Source organism: Leopardus geoffroyi, chromosome D1 (assembly GCF_018350155.1).
Source record: "Leopardus geoffroyi isolate Oge1 chromosome D1, O.geoffroyi_Oge1_pat1.0, whole genome shotgun sequence".
In the NCBI taxonomy this organism is placed as follows: Eukaryota; Metazoa; Chordata; class Mammalia; order Carnivora; family Felidae; genus Leopardus; species Leopardus geoffroyi.
Window position 1 is genome coordinate 13,083,285 of NC_059329.1, and position 15,940 is coordinate 13,099,224.

The 15,940-nt window shown below is 42.2% G+C and overlaps 1 protein-coding gene across 7 annotated transcripts in view; it reads right to left on the reverse strand.

The window, feature by feature from the left end:
- Positions 1-15,940, reverse strand: part of CADM1 (cell adhesion molecule 1) — a 329,666-nt gene that overhangs the window by 61,503 nt on the left and 252,223 nt on the right. For all 7 annotated transcript variants that reach the window (XM_045482885.1, XM_045482883.1, XM_045482881.1 and 4 more), the window contains exons 2-3: positions 3,294-3,440; positions 1,582-1,734 (exon numbers count right to left, since the gene is read on the reverse strand). In XM_045482885.1, coding sequence (XP_045338841.1) covers positions 1,582-1,734; positions 3,294-3,440 — 300 coding nt within the window. The remainder of the gene's footprint in view (positions 1-1,581; positions 1,735-3,293; positions 3,441-15,940) is intronic.

Below are 15,940 nucleotides of genomic sequence, written 5' to 3' on the forward strand. Positions count from 1 at the left end.
TTTCTCTAACTGTGAAATAGTTGTATTTAAAGGTATACGTAGAAAAATATCCTGAAAATTCAAAATGCTGCAAGTTCATTCCCTTCTGTTGCTGTTACTCTTGTGGAAAGGCCAGAAACGATGACGGGTCGATGGGCGGATGGTCAGTTTGGAGTCTGTGCAGCCAATGACTTACTCCAAAGCCAACAGTGTTTTCAAATACTTCTGAACAATGAGGTGGACAGAAAACTTCAAGTGCATGTATGTGATTTTGCACGATACCAAAATAGTCATCCTTCCATGCTCATTTCTACAGGTCTCATGCGGGTTAAGGCTAGAATTAAAGACACACATGTACCTCTGAAAGCCGTTAAAGCCATCTACCGTTAAACGCAGACCACGTTAGAAACTGCATGACCTGACGCGAAACGTGACTTCCTGAAATCAGTGTTCCTCTTACCGAGAACATGTATGTAAGTGCTAGGAACAGGTTTTGGTTTAATGGATAAAAAAAAAAATGTATTTTCCCTTCCACAGCTGTGTTTAAACAAAGTAATGGGGCAGCAGCTCCACGCGTAAATGCATAAATACATATATGTTCACACACACCAAGCAAAAACGTCCTTCATGTTTATCTTTCCTTCTAATCTTCGTATCATTACACCGAAAACCTGCACTCTGCCGCCTCAAATGGACTTTGATTCATGATCTTTCTGAAGGTGTAAATCAGAGATCTTGCCTCATGTTAGAGCGAACGTCCTTGAAAACTCAGCTTCAAAAATCCACATCAGCTGGTATTATGCCCTGGTATACAGCTTTGTCTAAAAAAGGTGACTAACTCAGGCCATCTTCAACACAGGGATATCTGCTGACTGTATCAAAATATAAATAGGGAAACGTAGCTACTGGGAATTTCCAGAAAATCACAATCTGGTGATCATAACTGAAGACATTCAACTCACTAGAGGTGTTCTGAGCAGCCTGTCAACAGTCCTTGCTTATTATCAGCCTTCTCTCCCGAGAAACTCTTAATTCTTTTATGTCCAACGGTTGCAATTTGTGGCAAAGTGTGTGTTCATGGGGTATGATTTTTACAGCATAATCTAGAGCATAAGCAATACACAAGGCAGTGAGGAAAGCCAAAGATAAGGAGATCAACAATACTGAATGAGATGTAAGTCAGAAGAAAGAATCATTAAGCGGGTTTTATAACCACGCTCTGCCACGGGGTAGAGATGTGGTAGCCCATCTCCTCCTTCCCTGAACAGAAGACAAAAAAAATCCCGGTAGTTAGAAGCAACGACATTTCATGTGGTGAGTGACTCATCGGAGGGCTCTAAATTCTCTTGATCTTTGCTTCTGAAGCTTGAGGGTTCAAGCCCAAGAACACATGGAATCTATAAAGACCGCTGATTGCCATTCCTTAGAGTGTTTGGTAAATGAGGCTATTTTTTAAAGTCAGCAAGATGGGTGGTGATTCTTCCTAAAACAGGCTTGAACAGCAACAACATTAACCATTAACCTTTTCCTTGTTGCTGGAAGCCATCGGTAGTAAGGGCCACCCCACTCCGTTTCCCGGGACGCGCCCCACGCGTCTCTTACCCAGCACTGTGATTGTGGTGTAACTTTCCTGGGGAGGGTCAGTGTAGAGCTGGCAAAAGTATCTTCCTTCATCCGAAATCGAGACATTTGTCAGCGACACTTTGAGTTCACTGCTAGAAAAATTCAGCAACTGAAACCTGCTGTCCTTCAGAGCTGTGAGACAAAACACAGAGGCAGTGATTAGGAGGAAGCGGACGGACCATCCATTTTCCTTACCTCGGGGAAGAGGAAGTCAGGTGACTGGAAAGGCCGCTACAGAGTAGAAAAATCGAGTAAGTCTTTGTGTACCTGTTGGGTACTTCCTCATGCTTCCTGAATTACTGTTTTGGGCTTCAACGATAACTGCACGTAGACAAATAACCTTGTCCGAAAGGAAAGTGACACACATGGGGCCTGTGGGTGTAAGAGCACACGCAAACACACGGACGTGCGGGCACGCGCCCACACCCACGCACACGCACATGTGCTCCTTGCTGTCAGTTTTAGCACGTGCTCATAAATCGTATCAGATTTTCCATTGGAGTTCAGCAAAATGAAAACAGAAGGAATGGCAGGCTGTGAGGATCCTCTGGACGTCCAGGGACTAGGATGTACTCCCCTTGAAAAAGAGTGCTTCCAAATTATGAAACCCCCAAAAATCATTATTAGTAATTTGAAAAACAACATGCAAGCAATTTAAAAACATTTTACAACAAAACAATCCCATTTGCATTTAACTTGGATGCATCTTTGTATCTGGTATGGTTGGAGGTGAAGCTTCCCGAAGCCCACGACCCAGGGCCTCCCAAAGCCTCAGGCCCCGCCTGCAGTTTTCCAGCTTCAGCTTCAGCTTCACAACAGCAAACAGAGGAGGATAGAGTAGGAAATCCGAGTCACCACAAAAGTAACGTTTGTGGCCTTTTCATTCATTTCAAACATTCACCTTTAAAGTCCTCCTACTAATTTTGGCAAAGGCTAGATTCATTTATAATGACCAACATTCACTTTAACAATGACTGGCTCCTCTCCTTTGACCTTCCTTCACCCTCTTAGATGCTCCTTGGGTTTATCAACTCTTTCCACACTTCCTGAATGTTCTGGGGCGTTGGGGAGGAGGGGGACAAGTAGATGGGAAGGGACGTTCCTCTACATGTGCTTTGATGAGGTACCGATGTTCTCAAAGAGCAGTTTTTTGAAAGACCTGATTCTTGGTCTTGCTAAGCTCAGACATCCATCTGAACCATTTCTAGGATATACAATTGAGTTTCAATGATTAGCTTCTGTGATATCATATTCGGTAAGGTTCCAGCACACGGTAACCTCCATCTACCAGAGGCTATGGTGATAGGAGAGTTTGGTTTTGTCTCCATAGGCACAGATTGCCTTGGAAACTTCAATCTTCAAACCAAACAGATTGCCCTTCAGAATGCTATATTTTCTTTGCCTTACCCTATTTGAGTTGTTGTGTCCGGGACTCAATTGCAATTCACCTTGAATTACTACAATCAATTCCTATTGCAAAGTAAGACCGCTTTACTTTTAAAAGGGACCATTCAAGGTTTCTATTAAGTAGAAAGATTATGATTGCATGTCTCTTCTTCCCTCTGAAGAATTGACTAAACTTTAAGCATCTAACATTAAATTTAGAAAAGGAGGCCTTGGCAATCTCTTTATCAAGACAACATGTAGGAAAAAAAAAGTTGCCATCTAATACTATTGAGATGGAAACTTACGCCTGAAGTCCCTGAAATAAATGGTCTGCCTGTTGGGATTCAGCAGCTGGATCACAGAGTCGTCACTCTTATTGACTTGGCAGCTGATGGTCGCCACTTCTCCCTCGATCACTGTCACGTCTTTCGTAAACAAATTCTGTCCATCACCTTTAAAAAAAAAAAGGAGAAAAGAATTTCCATCGATTAAAATTTGGCTCATGGCTCAGTTAAAATGAGAAGCAAGAAGTGTGTTAGAAAATGGACTCCAGAAGCAACACTGGTGTGGCTCCCTCACTCATCCCAGAGAGATCCAGGGGCCAAACGCAACTAAGCCTGGAGTCAACGCGCTCTCAAATGCGGGGATGCCAACGTTCCAGCTTCCGCTATCTCATACCAGTTAAGGAGTGTGTTGGAGAGGTACGGAAAGGTCAGAGAATTCACTTCTCTAAGAAGCTGCAGCTGTCACAAATGGAGTGGGGGAGAAACATATACTCAACCTCAGCTCACACGCCCTTGAGCTAAGCTCTTTGGTCGCCTCACAGAAAACTCAAGGGACCACTTAATAGAAGTAGGGGAGGAGGGCTCAGTAAATAACTTTCTCTCGTTAGTGGCTGTCGACATTCCCAAGGTGTAGGCAGGTCAGTTGTTTACTGAGTGGGAGTGAGGACCTACCCAGCTAGGACTCTCTGGAGTCTCCATCAAATCCTGGGAGAGCTTAGAGTTCAGACTGTTACTCTGCTCTCGGAAACTAACACCTTGCAGACTCACCGAAAGCCCCAGGCAGTCCCAAACCATGCCCCTTCTGCAGCTTGCCCATCTAGCCACTCAGAACATCTCTTTCAGAACACATCAAAAAGTTAAGGGTTACAGATCCACTGATACGGGCTTCTCTCCAGATCTGCTCTAGTTTGTTGCTTCTAAGATTAGTGACAGTGGCCAGCGTGCCTCATGAATGTTCCATAGGATCCACAGCGTGGGTAGGAGGAGAGCAGAATTCAATTCAATAGCAAAAGATGAAGCAACTGTTGAATGTCCAATTCTGCACCTGGAATAGCAGAGGATATAGAAATACAGGACCCCGTCCAGCCTTTCAGAGGCTGCAATGTTGGGGGGGGGGAGGGGAATGGATACCTAATCTTCACTTACGGAACAAAAAATGCAGAATGGGCAATGGGTATGTACAAAGGTCGGGAAGATTGCTTTTTGGCTGGATGATCTCAAGTAAATTATTTCAAGTCCCCGAGCCAGTGTCTCATCTGCAAAATGGGGACAGTAATTCAAAGCCCTCTCCCAGAGCCGTTGGAAGGATTGAGAAAGGTAATAAATATAAAGCGTTTAGCACTGTGTCTAGCTTCTTATAAAGCCGAATAAATGAGAGCTGCCCTCCTCATCACCATCATTTCTGTAGTTGTCAAATCCAAACATTTATTAGGCAATTCCACATGCTGGGGGGTAGTGTGCGTGCAAGAATGAAGGCTCACACTCCCTCCTCTCAAGCTCTCTAGGTAATTACAGATCAGGGTGGTTTACTCACTCCTCCCGCCAAAATACAAAACAAAACAAAACAACAACCCCAAAACAACTGTGTCACATTTAGAGACAAAGGTCAAAATAAATCCTATTGCAAAAGAGAGAGAGAGAGAGGGCGCGAGAGCGCGCATAAGTAGAGATGCAATCGTTGTAAATGGAGGATATCCACCTGCTATCGTATTTCTGCTGAAGGATCCTTGTTTGCCAGGACACACAAGGAAGTGTGAGAAGGGTGTGAGATGGCATTAAGCCAAATCCACCTAGGAGCAGACCAGCCTCTGACAGAGGATTAGAAAGGAGAGGACTAGGGGTTAAGGACAAAATTATTAGAGCCGCAGATAAAACAAAAATTCTTGGTGCTCGAGGAGTAAACTGAATTAACTTAGGTGTGCGAACGCAGGCCCCCAGGGCTGGCAGTGAGCGGAGAGGGTAAATATTCCCTAGCTTGATCCAGCAGTGAAAGCTTAGTGGGCTGAACAATGTTATAGAGTAACAACAAAAAGAAGACGTGATCAAAAAAACCAAAACCAAAACCACAAAGGAACGCTTATTTTTTCCTCTGTGGATTACTGGGACAGACACGGAATTCAGAAGCCAGCTGGAGGCAGCGGTGTGGTCCCAGATTTGAGAAAAGAACAAGGAAAGGGGAATTCCTGCCAATCAAGCAAGCTTTTCAAGGTGGCTTTACTGGCCCTGGAAAGAGTATGTACAGAAAGGACAACATGCTAATTTCCTCGGGGTAACCCAATCCAGTAAGAAAATTAAGGAGACGTGAAACCGCACAATTCCAAAGCTGTGTCGGTCTTAAGTCACGGGAGTTGCCTTGAGGAGATTAGAGTATCAAATGGGGTCCACTGGGGTCTACTGGGCCATGGGCAGAGATTTCCTCTACCTAAAGAAATCTATTGCCAACATAAATAAGAATCTTCACTTTATAGGAGGAACCTAAAGAAAGGCTAGCTGGTGATAGGCCTTAATCCCCTCAACATAAATCAAGACCTTACAGTTCCTCACCACTACCTTGTAGGTACTGGAACTTATTAAAGTCAGTGGCAGTTCCACTGGACCCTAATAAAACAGTTTCTGTGGAACGAACTATACCATTTAATTTCAGTCTTTCCTCGGCATGCTAGTATACGCTTTCTGAATAGCGTCTACGTCCACGTTAAGGCTCTCAAACATTTGCACAGGAGACGGGGACAAAGAGAAGTTGACCATGATGTTGTGTGTTAAGCAGTTAAGGTCATTAAAACGGAATCAGAGGAGTTTTGTCTGTTAAAAAGTCTGAACATTCTTTTTTTTTTTTTTTTTAACTTTTATTTATCTATTTATTTGAGAAAGGGGAAGGAGGGGCAGAGAGGGAGAGAGAGAATCCCAAGCAGGCTCCGCGAGGGGCGTGGGGCTCCAACTCACAAACCATGAGACAGTGACCCGAGCCGAAATCAAGAGTCATTCGCTTAACCGACTGATCCACCCAGGCTCCCCAAAAAGCGTGAACATTCTTAATTATTACTCAGAGTTAAGTAACATAAGACCAGATCCCTTTACTGTGTTGTCACTGAGTAAATCATTCAGGTAGAGTTTTTGCCCTTGTGTGTGCGGGCAGGGAATGTGCTCTACAAATCCACGGTGGTACCATCATCATTACTGTGTTATTTTTTGTAACTGCTAAAGCCAACCTAAAATCCAATGTCTCTGAAAATGACGGTTCCTAGCTATGTTAACATGGTCATAATACTAATGTTAAAAAATTACAAGCGATAGTGAAATATTTTGCTCAAAGAGATCAAAGCGCCTTGGCTGACGGTGGCCCAAGAACGTCACTGCAAAAATCACCAATAAATTATATGGATCAGCTGGACAGCAGTTATATTAAATAGAACTCTATACTTTGAGGTGCCGTAAGATGGCCGCAACGGGGTAATAATGACCTATTTATTTGAGGCAAAGAAAGTGAATGGCAGTGATGAGAATATATGTATGTCAGTACTCTTAACTGCCTGAAGCCTTTATGTAAAAATAATTTCTGCTCACAGCCTCAGATATTTCTTCCAAACAGAAGGGTGTACTGTGACTTGATAAATTTCCCCTTGAAACAGATATCATGACAATTAGGTTGTTGCAAAACACAACTTGATCTGGAGTAGAAGGGTACACACAGGCAACATAGGTGCCTTTCTTAAAATAATCCACTTAAAAAAAAAAAACCTTGCTGATTTTCTAAAACTCAATTAGCAGATGTACTGTCAAGGCAGAAACAGCACATGTTCTGGGCAAAAGAAATCAAGTAAGTACAAAATACTGTCGCCATTAAATAAGGGTGTTAACAGCAAGGTAATTTATTTTAGGGGCGGAACAATGTCTGACATGTATAGACATTTTTGACTGCTAATTCGTGTACACGGGTGAGGTTTAGGAGACAGAATCAAAGTGGATTTTAATTTATACCAATAATAGTATTCCCTATAACTTCTCTATTTGCTACCCCCCCCCCCCCAATTTCTAAAAACACAACACTGGCACTGGAGAAGCCTGTTCACTCACGAGCAAGTTTCCCGTAGTAAACTAGAAGTTGCTAGGACAATTATTTACAAGACAGACAAAGCACATTGTCTAAGAAAAGAAAACAATTTTTTTTGATTAGTAAAGACCATTTCAGCAGGGTTGGTTAGGGCTGGAGGGAGGGTGGGGGTGCCGTTGGCTTATAAATCCCTTATTCAAGTGGCTTAACTCATGGATTCTTTCCTGAAATCTCATTTTGCTAGAAGCTCTATTTAAATGGCGTTACACCACACACTAGCACTGACTAGATTCTACTCCATCCACAATATGGCCACCTGAAGGGGGTGACGGGGCAAATCTCAAAGCCAGAAGCCCAGATGAGAAACGGGGAAGGGAGCACACGTTTACACAGTGCTAGGCACTGTGCTGGTCGCTCTGCACACGTTTCCCTCTCAAACTCCTGGAGTTCTCAATACCCCCACGTCAGAGACTAAGAACCGGAGACCCAGAAACATTCAAACAAGTCTCCTAGAGTAATTCAGCTAAGCGTCGGAGCTGGTGTTTGAACCCAGTTCCGTCAGCTTCTCTGGCCCCATACGGTTTGTAGTTTTTAGCCAGCCAACATCGGGATCGGCTGCCAAGGTTCTACTGGCTCAGCCTTGGAAAATTTACTTGTTTTTAAAGAGGGTTATTTCCCTACGAGCAACTTCTGATATTTTTTTTTTTTATTTCCATAATTTACCCAGAACACAATTACACACTTCAAGATGAGAGAGAAACTGTCCTGAATGTAAAACACCTTGTTTACTACCGCTTCTCTCTTTCAGCACTCAGCACACTTTGCCCCTGGAGAATGCCTTTATTACCGGTGCATGGCGGGCATTGGCCAGCACCGAGAGCTCGCCCCCGCGGCCTGGCTGTTGATCAAGAAAGCACTTCATTTACACCGGGGGAGTCTCTCCAGTCAAGTTTATAATAAAAGGGCAAGTCATAGTTAGAACAGAATTTGGTTTATACTATGGCAACTATGTAAACTCTTACTGACACTGAGGAACGCCGAGCACTCTTAAGTGGGAAGATAGTTTGCCCAGAGAAAGAGCAAATAGAGTCCCCTGACCTACTCCTTCAGGAGCAAAATCGTATCAGGGAAACCTTTTTAATCCCCCCAACTCTGCTATATGTTAGACTGAACCTCACATTAAATCAGCACAGTCAGGTTGTCTATCAAAATAGGCAAAAGTCAAACCAAAAATACAGATTGTTAAAAAAAAAAAAAATCCTGCCAATGATCAATGTAGCCGTTAACTTCAAGGAGCCACCACAGTTCTGGAAATTTTGCACTAATTAAAGGCTCAGGACTATGAATTCTTCTTCTCTAAGAGGTATCTAAGTTTAGACTTAACAAAGAGTCAAAAAACTTGTTTATGAGAACTTTATATTTTATTAGTCTGTGAGCCCTCTGTGTCTTTAAAAATTTTTTATTCCAATGTTTATTTTATTTTTGAGAGACACAGAGAGAGACACACACACACAGCGTGAAAAGGGGAGGGGCAGAGAGAGACACAGAATCTGAAGCAGGCTTTAGGCTCTGAGCTGTCAGCACAGAGTCCAACGCAGGGCTCGAACTCACGAACCACAAGATCATGACCTGAGCCGAAGTTGGACGCTCAACTGACTGAGCCACCCAGGCATCTGGAGCCCTCTGTGTCTTAAAGTTTCAAATGGCTTTCCTCCATTCTCCTTTCTATGAGATCCCCATTTTTATAACCATGTTAAAGTATGTGCCCAACCCTTACCTCTACCCAAACAAAACCATCACCAACAGAGGCCTGGTGATTCGTGGGACGCTTCTGAGAGCTAGCACTAGAAATCAGTACATTTCAGGAAAAGAAAATTAAGATTCTGTTGAAACCCAGAGGGAAAAAAAAATCTTTCTAAATGCGTATGTTCCCCCAAGTCAACGTAAACACAGTGTTCACGACAAATCATTAACAAAGCCATTAAGATTTGATTTCTATCTAAGCAATTATTGTCAGCATATTTTGTACATTTCCTTTAAAAGACTCAATCCTATCTTTCAATTCATTAAACTGTTCCTTGCATTTACAGCGTTTTATATCAAATCAGAAACCTATTTGAATTAATAAGAATTACAGTAAAAGTAATTTGAAAATAAATTATTTGAAGTTCAAGCCACGAAGGCTCTTGATGAAAGAGTTTAGTCCCATTTAAACCTTACAGGAACGTTTTCAGTCATCCAAAGTGTAGACGAGAGACAGTGAGAACCAGTGTCCAAAAGGAGGAGTCCATCAGCATGCACCAAGGTTAAGGGCAAGACCACTTCAACATAAATATAATTCTTTATTTCAGAGAGAGGTGATACTTCAACCTTTGTGGATTCTTGAATATTTATTTAAAATCAAAAGCATTCAATCCGTCTGCTGTTTACAAAGCTTCTCTTAACCTTTTTGATCCCCGTCCATGTTCTGCTATCCCAAACAGTGAAGTTGAAATATGTCGATTGTCTGTTCCAAGGACTGCTACTCCTGGTCGAAGTAATTACGAATGCGAACTGCACGGCTCATAAGCCTGGAGTTCAAATAAACCGAGTCCACAAATAACTGCAACATCGACCAAAACATTTCATTTGTGTCCCCTTCTTCTTCACAGAACGCTTATGAAATCAAAGGTCAACAGAACCGAAAGGAACGGGGGGATCGACGCTCTCATTTCATGGATGAAGATACTGAGGCCTGGCCAAAAGCAGAGGCCACATCTCCTAACGGGTCACCAAGGCATTTCTGTTCTTGGCTATTTCTGAATAACATTTATGGATTTGTTTCTAATTACAGAAGTGATAGATGCTCAAGGTTTTTTTGTTTGTTTGTTTTGTTTTTTTAAGCTTTGTTTTACAGGTAGCGTCTAGAACGCTATATATCCTACGGTATGGAGATGGTCAGGATCTCATTAAGAATCTCCTACAATAGAATTAGTGTCGTGTCACTTGAGCTTCTGGAAGGAAAAATACGCCGAATTTAATCTAATCTCCTTTTATAATCAGTTAAAAAAAGGTGAGGCAAATTTTTGAACGGCAAGCTAAAGAGTAATCTTCCTCAGTGCTGGTTTTTTCTTCAATTAAAATTGTTGATTTCCCCTGAATACAAAACAAAAAAATATCATCTGACACCACATTAAGCTATTCATGAATATTCTGTATACACATTCTTGTTTAGTTGACTAATGGCAAATTAACGCTCTCTATTTTAGCTTAAACACATACTATAGGTATGTTTGATTAGCATTGAATTCCAAAAGCTGATTACTATGCATGCTTTGATTATGTAATTACATAATAGAGTATAATGGCTCCTTTGGAGTCATTATGATCTATATGGCAAATATGTTTCAGTTTTGCTATAGTTTAAATACACGTTGAGATGACAGCTCGTAACAAGGCTCCACTTTTCAGTCTTATCAGCTAAATGGGCATTTCCCCATTCATCGTAACATCTCCTTGACACCAATTAAGGCCTATTGTGTCAGGCTGCATGCACTGAGAAATTCCCTTTGTTTTCTTGGCATTCAAAAAAGGACATTAATTTAAAAAGCTGTATTAAGCAAAAGGCCTGGCTTAAAAAAAAAAGGCTGAAATTCCATCCTTCATCCACCCTTTGAAAGGTCTGCAGGGAATCACATCTGGTTCATCAATCACTGTTCAGAAAACCACAAGGGGGTTAAAGATGGAATTTCACCTTTAACTCCAAAATGCACATAATGGGAGATCAGCCAAGAATATTGATGCTGGTGGCCATGGCTGGCCACAACGCATTCAGCTCAGGGTCTAACTAAACATCAACCACACCAAGTTATACAAAGGTCCAGTTCTGCAAATCTCAGGGCTTGCAAATCCCTTGTATTTTGAAGCTGCTTTTGGAAGGGGTAGCTATGAAACAGCACAGCCAGATTTTACCTCCACGGTTCCCAAGGCTAATTTTTGATGTATCCAAGGCCAACAAAATTTACCTGGTAAAAAGATTTTGGATAATTCCGCCATCAACTTAGAAACCGGAGCCATCGGGCTTTAAAAGAGGCCAAAACGTTATTTTAAAGAATTACGTTAAGTTCCCCCGTCCCCATGAAATCCTTTAATCTTGTACTACCTCATTTGCAAGAATTGCTGTTTCTGCTCTTTGCTTCCAAGAGAGCGATCCCCGATCCATGCGGAACCAAAGGCGCCCAGAGTCTTAACTTTAAATCAAGCTGTTTTTACCTTTGTGTCTATTGGTTTTCAACATTAGGGCTGAAGAGCTGAGGTCAAGCACAGTCCAACTGGTATTTACATATAGGAGGAGAATCTCTTGTGTGAAAGGAAACATTGATTAGAGGTGTGAAAACTCTTTCCAAGGAAGACAGGGACAAAAGAAAGTACTTATAGTGTCTGTGCCTGTGCTATTTCAATTGTAACCATCACATTAGCTGCCTTTCTGTTAAAAGACTCTGAGCTCAATAGGACTTTTTAATCAGAGCCCCCAGCACTAAAGGGGCCAAGCAATTATGACTCTTAAGGTCTAAGCTGCTGTATCCCATAAAATGGAGAGGTGCAATCCCCTCTATGATGATGTTTATCGGCAGTCCTAGCCATCCACTAAGGACTAGAACCAGCTTTTCCAGTAGATTTCGCTTATCAAGGAAACGAAGGGCAATCAAAGAAATGAACGCACAAATAAACTATAAAAAAGAGTAATGATCACTGAATTGTTTGGCTCTTTACACTGAAAGGTGAAAATCCTAGACTTGTTTTCGCCACGACTTCCTTTTCATAGCTGGGCAGGTTTTGTGGCTTTTGGTTGATGAAAAAGATGGCATCTGTTTTTGGAGGGAGGAGAGCCCAACCCTGAAGAAAAACTCCCCCGGCGGACAGGTTTTACGAGAATTAAAAAAAAGAACCCTCGACGTCGAAAAGTCACTTTTATTTGCTGGTTAGGACGGCAATGAAGTCACCCTGTGGGAAGAGGCCTTCTAAGCCTGCTAAATCTGCTTAGAGGCTCTTGGGAGAAAGGGGGCTCTTAAAAATGTTCATTAAAAAATAACGACCGCCATCCAACTTGGACTTTGGAGGAGAACGATCTGAAGACAGAGGCTTCTTACAAAACTAATTGTGTTGGCAAAGCAAGTAGTTTCTTCTCAATGGATTTGATTCTGTGATGCTCGTTTATGGCAAAAGAAGAAAAAAAATGAACAGTTTTAGCCTGAGCTGCTCCATAGCAATTCAAAGCTGGGTGGTGTTCCAACATTTCAAAACAGATTATTTCTCTTAGACAAAATGTGAAGGCCAACTGTTGATCTTGTGCCTCAACCGCTCTGCTAATGAACTGATAATATGATATTCTATTCCCTGGGACAGATCAAATGACGACTTTGTAGAGGGAGAGCTGGGCGTGTGAAATTCTGCTGTCTGTGTGCATGGGCTATTGGGGAAGAAAATCATATTCCACCAGGGAGGGATCCTGGAGACAGAAGCTGGTAGCTGACAAAACGCAGGCTCTCACACCCTCCAACAGGGTGGTCTTGTGTCCACACCAGCTCAGGCCTGGGATGACGGGAATCGACAATCTTAATTCACATACAGAGCTATCTACTTTTCCCAAACCACATGCTACTCATAACTAAAGGTGAAGATTTACATGATTAAAACTCAAAATACATACTGAAATTTTTGGAAACCCACAAAGGAAGATGTAAACATTAGGTTATATTATTCCTAAAAAGACTCAAGGCAACTTGGACTTCTCTCTTACCCCAGAAGACCTATTAACAGCCCAACCATTTGTAACATACACTGCAACGGCCTCCAGTGAGCTCTCACCCTGCAAGGAAATACGATGTTGCCTCTTTTTCTAACCAAACGAAAAATATAGGATTTCAAGGCCATGTGGATCGCCTACTCTACTGTGGTTACTTTTACGTAAGTGATATTTGTCAATGCCCCTAAGTCACAAGCTGATTAGAGATGCAGCCTGTCTGTGACAGTTGCGGTTACTAACCGCTCCTCTGTAAAGTACTTTAAATTGAATTTCCTTAGGACTCCAACCTCAAGTCTCAATGAAGAGGGCCCACGTACTTCGCTTATTTTTTATGCCCTGATTTTAAGCACCTAATTTAATATCATTTTCCCTTTGATAAGAGGTACCATGATTAAACTTGGGTCATTTTTTGCTTGAACTCACTAAAAGCGGATTCTTCTTTTTTTCTTCACATTTGCCTCCAGGACGTCAGAAGACTAACAATAAGTATAAGATATTTAAAATCACAAGGCTATAACATGTAACAATAATTATTATACACAGGGAAGAAGAGGGAAGTGACGGCTTTCCTCCAAGTCTAGAGGCAAGAGAAACAAATTATTTCTTTTCCACAGTGTTCATTATTATTTAAAAAAATTTTTAATATCCTGAAAGCTCCCACTATTTCCTGAGGGGGTATTATTTTAATCATTGGCCTGGTAACAATAGCTAATATATTTTTTAAATGTTTTCTATGTGCCAGGCGCTATGCTTCTTTACATTTTCTCATTTATCCCTCACAATAATCGATATGGGGTTCATTTTATTTTAGCATCCTCCCCATTATACAGACGAGGAAACAGATTTCGGGAGGTTAATTGAGTGGTTGGAACCGATATCCGAACCCGTGCCTATTTAACTCTAGATCTGGTGCTATTAACAATTACACGATATTAATGAGGCTTCTTTAGGGTGCCAAAAGAACAGAGGGGAACTACTGGGAGAATCTACTGTATCTCATTTCTGTGATTTAGGAATAAAACTCAAGTAATACTCTAAGCACATAAGGGAAGCTTAGCAGCAATCAGTGCGTTCTAATACCGCAACACTCATAAAATGAGCTCTACGTGCTCTATACCCACAGCCTAAACACTGGCCCTTCGGTATTTAGCGGAAAGATGCCTGTTCTGCCAAAGGGTCCAAATTCAAAGACAGCTCAACTGCACCTTCAAGCATTTACAGTATCTGCTTCGAGGGTGTTCATTAGTATTGACAAGCTACGTGACTGAAATTTGGCTGCAACAGCAAGCCTCTCTCTACATCTCCTCGTTCATTTTCCCTGCCAACAAGAGCCATTGAAAATCTTCCAAATTTAAAGCTTAGAGCCGACAGGACAAGCGAGTGAGGATATCAGTTGGAACACATCAGATATGGACTTAGAGTGAATGTCAGCTTCAACTGACATTACTACAGAAACAGAAAACGAGGAGATGGGAGGGGATGGAGGTTTCATATTCTCATTCTAGAGAGTACGCCGAGTGTGTGTAATATGGTTTGTGCGAGAAACAGCTGTAAACCCATGATAATCATCGTGCTGAATAATGCTGCGACATTCAACTTACTCACATCTCCTACCAGGAAGCCAAGTAGCTTCGGACTATTATATGAACTGACAATTTCTTAGCTGGAAAATCGGGGTCCGTGACTAAGGCCCTTATTGGTAAGTTATTCCCTGTATCCTCTGTCAGTCATAAAGCAAGTGGTGGTGTTTTTCACCTCTGGGCTCTTGAGTTGCTGGTCGCAGCTGAGTCTGGAGGGGGCATGCGAGTGAGAAAGCTCCTGTGATGTCAGGGTCTGAAGAACGGACTGTCTATGGAGAGTGGCCAAAGGAATTCCAGATTGTACTTTTCGTGACTGTTGGGACCCCCCCCCCCCCCCACTGCAAAGCCTGTGTCAGTCAGATACGCACTATAACCATCTACATTGGTGCCATCATAAAAAATGACTTGATGAGTATCATCTGAGTGTGGGTTGCTGGTTAATCGCTGAAATTAGAGACAAGTGACAAGGACACGTGCCTGGTCTTTCCCTCGTAAGCGGGTACTGGAAGAGAAATGAGATCATCAGGACGTGGAGAACAGGAGTTTGTGCTGTGGTTTGAAGCTTACTGGCGGGACAACTGGGAGCAACTCTGAAAGTCTAAATCTGTTTTTAGATTTAGAAAGGGTAAACAGTATCTTTCTCCAGGGTTGTTGGAAGAATCGAGGGAGGAAACGCATGTCACGGTATTTTTTTTGGAAGCTCCAAAAAATGCTAAGTAAGTGACAGAATCTTCTCCACCAACTGCTTCATTAGCATCATCACTAACACCATGAGGCCTCTGTCTATATACCCAGGACCTTCCAACAATTCTGACAATTGTCCAGAATTCACTGCAATTTTTCCCGTGTCAGAGCTCTCGCGATTATTCTTTTCGTTTTAAGGCTAACTTAAAAAAAAAAACAAACAAAAAAAAAAACCACACAGAGCAAATTAAAAACATCTTCATCACTTACGTTAAAGGGCAAACTAAAGCTGTCCCAAGAAAAGTTTAAGGCAGACAGCACGTGCAGGCAGAGGGCTGGATATCTGAAATTAGGTTCAGTTTACAGCATTAAACACATGACTTGTATTTGGGTTTCCCCCATTTAACTGTAGGACCACGCGTAGTTCTGAGGACAATCCTGTGTCCTCAGGATGTGAAGGGTCACCGGTGTCAGGTTACACAGCATCCTCAGTGGAAAACCTGGCTGCCATCCTGAGGGACTAGAACATTGCACAGAAGTGACCCTTCTGTGGCACTGGATCTCTAAA